Below are 8,737 nucleotides of genomic sequence, written 5' to 3'. Positions count from 1 at the left end.
GAAAACTGTTTGATGTTATTTTTGAGAGAGAAAGAGAGAGAGAGAGAGAGAGAGAGAGAGAGAGGCAGTGCCAGTGGGGGAGGAGCAGAGAGAGCGAGGGAGACACAGAATCTGAGTCAGGCTCCAGGCTTACAGCTTTCAGCACAGAGCCTGATACGGGGCTCAAACTCACGAACTGTGAGATCATGACATAAACCTAAATCAGATTCTCAACTGACTAAGCCTCCAGGCACCCCTAAAATAAAACATTTTTTTAAAAATTAAAAAAAATAAAATGTGAAAGCAAAGAGCTGGTGGTAAGACAGGCGTTCACAAGCATGGACCTGGGCGGATAAATTGATACAATCCTTCTGAAAAGCAAGCCGTTAGATGGTATGAAGCAAACATCATTAGATCCAACAACTAGATTTGGGAGGCTAGAAACTAAGAACACAATCTATTCCAAGGTTTCTGCCCAAGATCTTCATCACTTTATCACGACATTATTTGTCATAATTAAATGTTAGGGACAAAACCTAAATGTTGAAACACAGGTGAAATAGTGGTATCAAGGTGATGCTCACCAAGAGTCAATGAGAACATGTTACATGAGAATGCAAAAGGAAAGTGTAAGAAATAAAATGGAATGTGTATTTGTCTTTCTCTGACTGACAGACTTTGCTTAACATAAGACACTCTAGTTCCATCCACACTGTTGTAAATGACAAGATTCCATTCTTTTTGATTGCCACAGAACATTCCAGTGTATGTATACCACAGCTTTATCCATTCCAGGACTTGTGATGAGTACATGATGAATCCCTACATTCTACTCCTGAAACCAATACGACTCTATACGTTAACTCACTGGAATTTTAGTTTTGAAAAATGATAAGTGTATACACAGCTATGCTTATTATGCAAAATAAACTTTATGCAAAATTACAGAGACAAAAACAGGATTGATTTTTTTGTTGTTCTTCATCTTGAGGTAAATTTTTCTTCCTTCTACATTTGTGTATTTCCCAAATATTCTAAGATGACAGCAGATAGTATTAACTTCTTAATAAAAAAAGGTTTTGGGGGGCGCCTGGGTGGTTCAGTCGGTTAAGCATCCAACTCTTGGTTTCCGCTCAGGTCGTGATCTCATGGCTGGGCTCACTCTGAGTGTCGGGCTCCCACTGACAGCTCGGAGTCTGCTTGGGGTTCTCTCTCTCTCCCTCTCTCTGCCCCCTCCCTGCTCACAAGCACACACTCTCTTTCCCTCTAAATTAAATAAATAAACAAAAAATTTTTCAAAATTTCTTTCATGTTTCTCAGTACCACGCTTTGTCTCAGTTTCCTTTTCTAACCTCAGAGAGTAGAGATGCGTGTTCCGGCTCCTCTTTCCTCCCGGTTAGTGGAGTGTGAGGGGCACAGGCGTTGGTATAAAAGGACCCCTCGACAGGAGCAGGTCTTCACCGGTCTGGGCACATCCAGATGGTTCCTCTCCACGCAGATTCTCAGACTCCCTGTTCTGGAGCTGCTCATTCCACTCAGCAAAGCTCACCTCCTCTTCCTGCCCCAGTGAGAGTCGGGGGGCAGGAGGGGCAGAATCAACAGCCTTCAGGTTAGAAGGGTCTGGTCGTGTTTGAGGAAGGAAGGGCCCGGGGGGCCGTGGCACTGAGGTGGATTGGGATCAAGGAGGCCAGGAAGCAGGGGGTCCAAGGACCCCTGGGATCTCTTAGGTCCGGGCAGAAGTTTGGATTCTATTTCAAAAGCAATTAACAAAGTCTGAAGGGCGTCAGGCAGGAAGTCACATGATCTGGGGGGATTTGCAGCAGCTCACTCACTGAAGGTGCTGAGCACCAGGCAGCAGGGCTGGAATTGCTGCCTGGCAGGGTTATGTCCCCAGCAGGGACTTAGAGGATGGGGAAGTGCTGACAGAGTCTGAAGGGAGGGGGAGCTGTGGTCCCCGCACAGACTTGGGCATGGATGGAGCTGGCCTCCCTGACGAGCCAAGGAGAAAGGCCCAGGAGACCCAGTGTGGGGAGAGGCTGGGGAGTCAGGGACAGGCTTTACCGTAGGCTACCTGCCCACCCACATGTGGAATGCGGGCCAAAGAGCTGGGTGAGCAGACATGCTCAGGGGGCGGGGCACACTAGTCCTTGGGGGCCCGGGAAGAGATCCCAGCTGTAGAGCTGGTGGTTGAATCCAGGCAAGTGGCCTGGGGCTGGGTCAGTGCTTGGGCGTCGTGGCTGGAGCTGATGGCCACTGGATGCCTAGGGGTCTCCAGGGTCTCAGTGGTGTAGCCAACCTTCGAGAGGAAAGAACACACCAGGTCCATTTCAGAAGGACCCCAGCCCCACCTCTGGCCACCTGTGCTGTCTGTCCCCTATCCCCACTGTAGGCCCACCTCTGTCCTGGAGGCTAGGAGTCTGGCTGGAGGAGAGATGTGATAAGAGACTGGAGGGGAAGGGAAGTTGGAAGCCAGCAGCTCCGGAGATGGTTGGTTCCATGACCATTTTCTGCAGCCTTGGGGGTGTCTGTGGACTTGGAGCACCTGCCAAGTGCAGTTCCCAAGGTGCCGGGGTGAGACTGAACCGGGACTAACCACACTTAGGGGAGGGGGAGCACCTGGGGTCCTTGCCCTGTACCTCCTTTCCACCACCTTCTCTCCTGGATGTGTAAGAGATTACACAATATAATATTCACTGGAACACAGATGACTAAACAATGCACACAGTTCAAAGGTGATAAATGTGTTTTAAACACATGTTCCATATTGGAAATACTCCCTCTAATCAGGTGGATGGGCATGGAACTGTCGAATGGTCCCTTATTGGATGCCTGGGGCAATCCCCAAGTAAATTTCAAAATTTTCTTTGTTTCAAGTTTATTTATGTATTTTGAAAGAACAAGAGAGAGAGAGAGAGAGCTGAAGGGGCAGAGAGAGAAGGGGAAAGAGAGAGAGGGAGAGAGAGAATCCCAAGCAGGCTCCACATCATCAGCCTGGAACCCAATGCAGAGCTCGAACTCACAAACCATGAGATCACTACCTGAGCTGAAATCAAGAGTTGGACATCTAACAGACTGAGCCAACCAGGTGCCCCTCCCTGAGTAAATTTCAGGCAAGTGAAGGTGGCAAGGAGGAGGCTGGAGGAGAAGGGGTCCAGGGACAGAAGGGGTCCTGGAGACACTTTCTTGGCCTGATTGATTTGACCAGGAAGCTGTGAGGCTGTGAGGATCCGGCAGTGGATTCCCAGGCTACTGCCTCAGGCCAAAGCCTTCTCCTGCCCGTTAGGAGAACCTGTTGCTCCAACAGGGTCCCCATTCTACACTCTATCCGAGACTCTGATGGTGTTGGAGCGGGGCTGGGGATCCAGATGCCAGCCCTGAGAGTGGGGCATGGGATTCTCCTCACAGGACTGACCTCTGGGATTTCGAAGAAGTCTTAGGTTGTGCGCCACGCTTCAACCCCAGCAGAAAGCCCCAGTCCTGAGGTACGCCATGGAACAGTCTTAGGGGGCTGTCCTGCGGGTCAAGATCCAGGCTTTGCCAACCCCCTACGTCCCCCGGTGACTGCTGCTCTCTCTCTAGCGCTGACTACGTACAGCGGGGTGTGTAAGATGATCTGACAGGAAGTCCAGCAGCTCCTCCCTCTAATTAGGCTGCCCCAGCAAGGTCACAGAGCCGTCCCTGACAGGAAGCGGTAATTAGAGAGACAGAAGTAGTATTTTGCGGGGTTGTTCAGAGATGCGCTTTCTGTGGTAGCGCAAAGGGGGAGAAAATGGAAGCTAACCCCCTAAAGAAGGTTAATAGCACCCACACATTTAAATTACCTACATCAGCCTTGTCACAGACAATTAGGAGTTGGGGGCCCTACGCGTTCACATGTAGTTCCTAGGAGCGATTCCGTGTTCCTGAAGGCAGTCTATCTCTGAGTTCCCACTCAGGAGCAAGAAAGTCCAAATTTCATATGTCAATTCATTTGAAAGCAACAATCAGCCCATTTCATGTCATGCAGGAGCCCCACCCCCACCCCAGCCAGGCAGGTGGCTCTGGGCAAAAATCCTGTGGCTTAGAAGCCATTCATTTTGTAAGGCACAAGCTTTTTTAATTGGAGAATTTTTTTTTCTAATAGGAAAATACTGGAAACCTAAATGTATAGCAATAGTAGTGATTTTAAAAATTCTGGTTTCTAAAGTCGAATGATCTGTAGCCATCACAAAGAAAGTAAAAGGGGAATGTGTGCTCAATATTAATATCCACAAAACTAATGAGGCAGAGAACACAAAACACAGAACAATGTGCATTCTATGATCGTTTTAATGTGTGTTTGAAAGAAAATAATACGTGTATAACTGGGAAAAGAAACAAGAAATTGCTTGTAATAATTGGTTATCGTTGGTGAGTTACGGGAACTTTAAACATTTTTAAACCTTCCAGCAATGTGTAATGTTTTGAGAACGCTGTGTTCGTCCTTAAAAAAAAAAAAAAGGAGGCAAGAGGGGTTTCTTGGTTGTGAGTCCGTGTTCCATTTCCGCCCTTTGCAGTCTGTCCCAGTGAGGACCCTGCGCAGGCGTCTCTGGTGCCCGCGGAGCTCGCCCCACCCCGCCCCGCGGAGCCCGCGCCCTCCCCTGGCTCCGCCCCCGCCCGCCCTCGCCCCTTGCCCATTGGTCCGCCCCCGCGCCGCCGCGTCCAATCGCGGCGCTTAGCGCCAAATTCGAATGGTTGTTTTCATTTGAATCGGGAGGGCGCGGCGGCGGCTTTACGCGCGGAGCTGCAAACGCCGGCAGGTCCCGGACGCAGCGAGGCTGGGCCACCTGGTCGCCGGCGGGGCGGGGTGGGGGTAGTGAGGACGGCGGCGGAGGTGGCCGCGGGCACGGCCGTCCCTGGAGCGCGGGGCGGGCTGCGGACGCGGGTGGGCGCGTCGCTGGCTTCTCCGGGTGAGGACGCGGGCTGCATCTGGAGGAGCGGTGGACTGCGGCGGCGGTGCGGGCGACGGTCCTGGGTGAGTCGCTGTCGGGACGCCTCGGGGGTGGGGGTGGGGGGGACGGCCGGCGTCTGGGGGCTGGAGCTGTGGGGACCCCTCTGCTCTGCGGGAACCGGCGCCTGGAGCGCGGCCCTGGCTCTGGCGAGGGGGTCTTGGTGGGAACTCCCTGGAGCCTTGACCTTGATGAGCAGCGAGAGTTTTAGCCGCGGGTCTTCGGGGGCACTGGGTGTTACGGGGCGCCCCGGGGTGCAGCCCGGCCCGGCTGGGGCTCCCCCAGGGGTCAAGTAACATGTGGGTCAGGGTGGCTGGAGCGTGGTGAATCTTATAAGCGAGCCCATTTGGTCACTTACAAGTGACTTCCTAGCTCTTTGCTTTTAGGGTAACATCCCCACCTCCCCCGTGTTTTTTGTTTCTGTTTTATGCAGTGGCATGTTCCTGCAGGGAGTTTGCTTCAGCAAACCTTTTGCTGCCTGACCTTCCTGTACGGATTATACTCAACATCCTGTTTAGAAAATGGGTCCTACGGGTCGCCTCGTTACCATCAAAAGGAGTGGGGTGGACGGCCCCCACTTTCCATTGAGCCTCAGCACCTGCTTGTTTGGAAGGTGAGCCCTGCGGAGGGTGGACAGTTTCATTTAAAGGACAGGATTATCCTAATCACAGGTTAACAGACTGGAAACACCCTAGAAGTAACTGCAGCCCCCGGACCCCAGTCCGGCTGGTGACTTTCCTCCTCTTGTCAACGTCACATGGTTGTTTATTAGGAACTAGAATTTTGAAGACAATGTTTATATAATTAAGTAGTGTTTTTCAATCACACACATTTTAAAATTGATTTGATACAGTCTTTAAACGGAGAAAGATGTAGATTATCTTCAAATCCTGATTCACTCCATGCATTCTTTAGGAGGCCAGTATATTCTTCTGAAACCCCTGCAAACGTCGGGTTCCTTGGCTCTGGGGGGGACTCTGCTGAGCAAATGACAGCAGGAGCCTCTATATTTAGTTCGTTGGGGAAACGAAGTTGAGAGAAGTCTTGCTAGAGATTTGAGAACTTCTTTCTCTCTGCCGTCCGGTGTTGCTGGTGGTAGGTAACTGTGGTCCCCCGAGAACAGGCGCCCTCCCGTTTTCTGACGTGGGACTTTTTCCATAGAAGATAGGCACCCTCTCCGTGGAGCCCTGTGAGGTGGGACCCACACCCCCTCCTGTCCCACCAGCCGCGTCTCCACCACGCTCTACCCCACGTCGGACGTACTAAGCTTTTGCCTATCCGCGCTTTTAGCCAGTTGGAACTTCATGACTGGAATGTTCTCTTATCTTCCCGTGTGAGGGATTCGTTTCCAACCATTTGAGATCCGTCGAAATGTTACCTAAAGAGAAGCCTTTGGCAAACACTGCGCTGGGGTTTCCTAACAATCCACGGGGTGATGACGGAGTCTTTGGTCGTGCCGCCCGCTCCTAAGCTCTCCGAGGACAGGGACTGTCCGTCTAGTTGGTAATTATGTCCTCAGTGCCTGGTGTGGGTCTGGCAAGTAAAAGGCGATCTGTAGTTGGCACTCCGTGTCTGGAGAAGCATGGCCTGGATGCGGAATGGTAGCCGCCGGTGGTTCTCAGACTAGGATTGTTTTGCCCTGCAGGGGACATCTGGCAAGGTCTGTGTCGCTCTGTGGGAGGCTTGTGCCACTGGCATCAGCGAACAGAGGTCGGGGATTCTGCTGAGCAGTGTACAGTGTCCACACTGCACAGGACAGACTCTTTCTCTCTCTCTCTCTCTCTGTCTCTCTGTCTTTCTCTTTCTAGAATATTTGGATACCTAAAAATCAAATTCTCCTCTTTAGTTTAAAGTCGCTTTTCATAGCTTCTTTTCTTTCCCGAGGAAAAAGAATCAACACTCTGGTATCAAAATGTCAGTCATTCTGGTTTTTATAGAGAAGGGACTCAGTATCTTTTTATGCAAGATTTTATCATTTAAAACCCATTCATGGGCGCCTGGGTGGCCCAGTCGGTTAAACGTCTAACTTTTGATTTTGGCTCAGGTTATGATATCAGGATTTGTGAGTTCAAGCCCCCATCGGTGGGGGTTCTCTCTCTCCTCTCTCTCTGCCCCTCCCTTACATGCTTTCTCTCTCTTTAAAAGTAACAAAAAATAAAAAACATTCCTGAGTGCTTGGTCATATGCCACAGGTAGAAAGATATTCTTAGCACCAGAATACTATATTGAGAACAGAGAGGAGAGTCTATGATTGTTCAAACTTTCAGTAATGGGGACACAGAGACCCGAAGAACCTTCCTAAGGACCGGTTTGACTAGTTTCTATGTGGGTTTGGAAATTCTCCCTCCTGGTGCGTCCTGCTGACATTGCTTGTGTGGAGAGACAAGTTGAATCTAATAACACTTATCTGTTGCTTGCGCTGTGGTTTTAATAACAGACTTCTGAGTCTGCCCATTAATACAGTGTAGTTTTTTTTAATGTTTTATTTATTTTTGATACAGAAAGAGACAGAGCATGAGAGGGGGAGGGGCAGAGAGAGAAGGAGACACAGAACCAGAAGCAGGCTCCAGGCTCTGAGCTAGCTGTCAGCACAGAGCCTGATGCGGGGCTCTAACCCACGAACAGGAGATCTGACCTGAGCCGAAGTCGGAGGCTTAACCGACTGAGCCACCCAGGCGCCCCAATACAGTGTAGTTTTAAAACCATGAAAAGCTCATGAGTCCGTGGCTTTTACCGTGCGCCAGGCAAACGGCAGACGTGTATAATTCATGGAATGTTTGAACAACCCCGGGAGACAGGTGCTGACGTAACTGTAATCTGTTTGTCTGTAAAGGACGCCCGCACAGACAGGTGTTAGCAAAACATACAGACTCGTCGTGATGATTAAACCTTTAAACATACATCACATTACAAATGAACACATATAAACCTTTTTCTATAGAAAAAAACACAGAGTATTAAAGATGGTTACCGTTCTCCAGACTGTGCTATAAAGGACTCTCTTATTTGGGTCTTAGAAGCACGTGTTTCAGTAAAAGCAATCCAGTTTTGTATTCTACTGTTTTCCCTTATAATTATTTCCAACTACTTGAAGTTTTCAAGGTTTAGTATAGTTGGTTATAAAACACAACAAAATTGTTTGCAAAATGCACAGTTCAGGGATATTGCCCAATTTATTATTCCGTCCTGTTGTTGCATTCAAGGATCAAACATATAGTCAAATGATGTTTTATTTTGAACATTAATGTAATTTCTTAAAAAAATTGCAGGAGCCTAAAAATCTTAATTTTTTTAAATTAAGGGGTATTGAATGTGACATTCGCATCCAGCTCCCTGTCGTCTCAAAACAGCATTGCAAAATTGAAGTCAATGGGCAGGAGGTAAGCAGGTGTTTGAAGTCTGTCTTATTTTCTTTTAAACCTTTCATTCCACTTTTTACGCATTCGTCAGTCACCTGTTTTCTCCTTACTTTTCGACTTTGTAGGCAGTGCTGTTTAATTTCAGTTCCGCGAACCCAACACAAGTCAATGGATCTGCTATTGAGGAGCCCGTACAACTGCAGCATGGAGATGTGATCACCATTGTTGACCGCTCTTTCAGGTAGGCGAAGAGTCCAAACAAATCCGACATGACAAAAACGCACCTTCTGGGGCCCCAGAGCCAGGCTCGCAGGCCTCTGTGGCCTTCCTGTCAGGCTGAGCGGCGTCAGGGCGTCCGAGGCCGCCATGCTCACCACCACTGTTTCTCCATCTAAAGTCACAAGGTCTCGAAGGGATGACACATGGGACTTA

General features: G+C 49.4%; 1 protein-coding gene across 2 annotated transcripts in view; it reads left to right on the top strand.

Moving 5' to 3' along the window:
* The first annotated feature begins 4,879 nt into the window (after positions 1–4,879).
* MKI67 (marker of proliferation Ki-67) overlaps positions 4,880–8,737 on the top strand; it is a 28,253-nt gene continuing 24,395 nt past the window's right edge. For both annotated transcript variants that reach the window (XM_029932783.1, XM_029932782.1), the window contains exons 1-4: positions 4,880–4,972; positions 5,380–5,559; positions 8,248–8,326; positions 8,431–8,546. In XM_029932783.1, the coding sequence (XP_029788643.1) occupies positions 5,468–5,559; positions 8,248–8,326; positions 8,431–8,546 (287 nt within the window). In that variant the 5' untranslated portion in view covers positions 4,880–4,972; positions 5,380–5,467. The remainder of the gene's footprint in view (positions 4,973–5,379; positions 5,560–8,247; positions 8,327–8,430; positions 8,547–8,737) is intronic.

Source organism: Suricata suricatta, chromosome 2, assembly GCF_006229205.1.
Source record: "Suricata suricatta isolate VVHF042 chromosome 2, meerkat_22Aug2017_6uvM2_HiC, whole genome shotgun sequence".
In the NCBI taxonomy this organism is placed as follows: Eukaryota; Metazoa; Chordata; class Mammalia; order Carnivora; family Herpestidae; genus Suricata; species Suricata suricatta.
The sequence above is the reverse complement of the archived record's forward strand: the minus strand, read 5'-3'. Positions and strand labels throughout refer to the sequence as shown.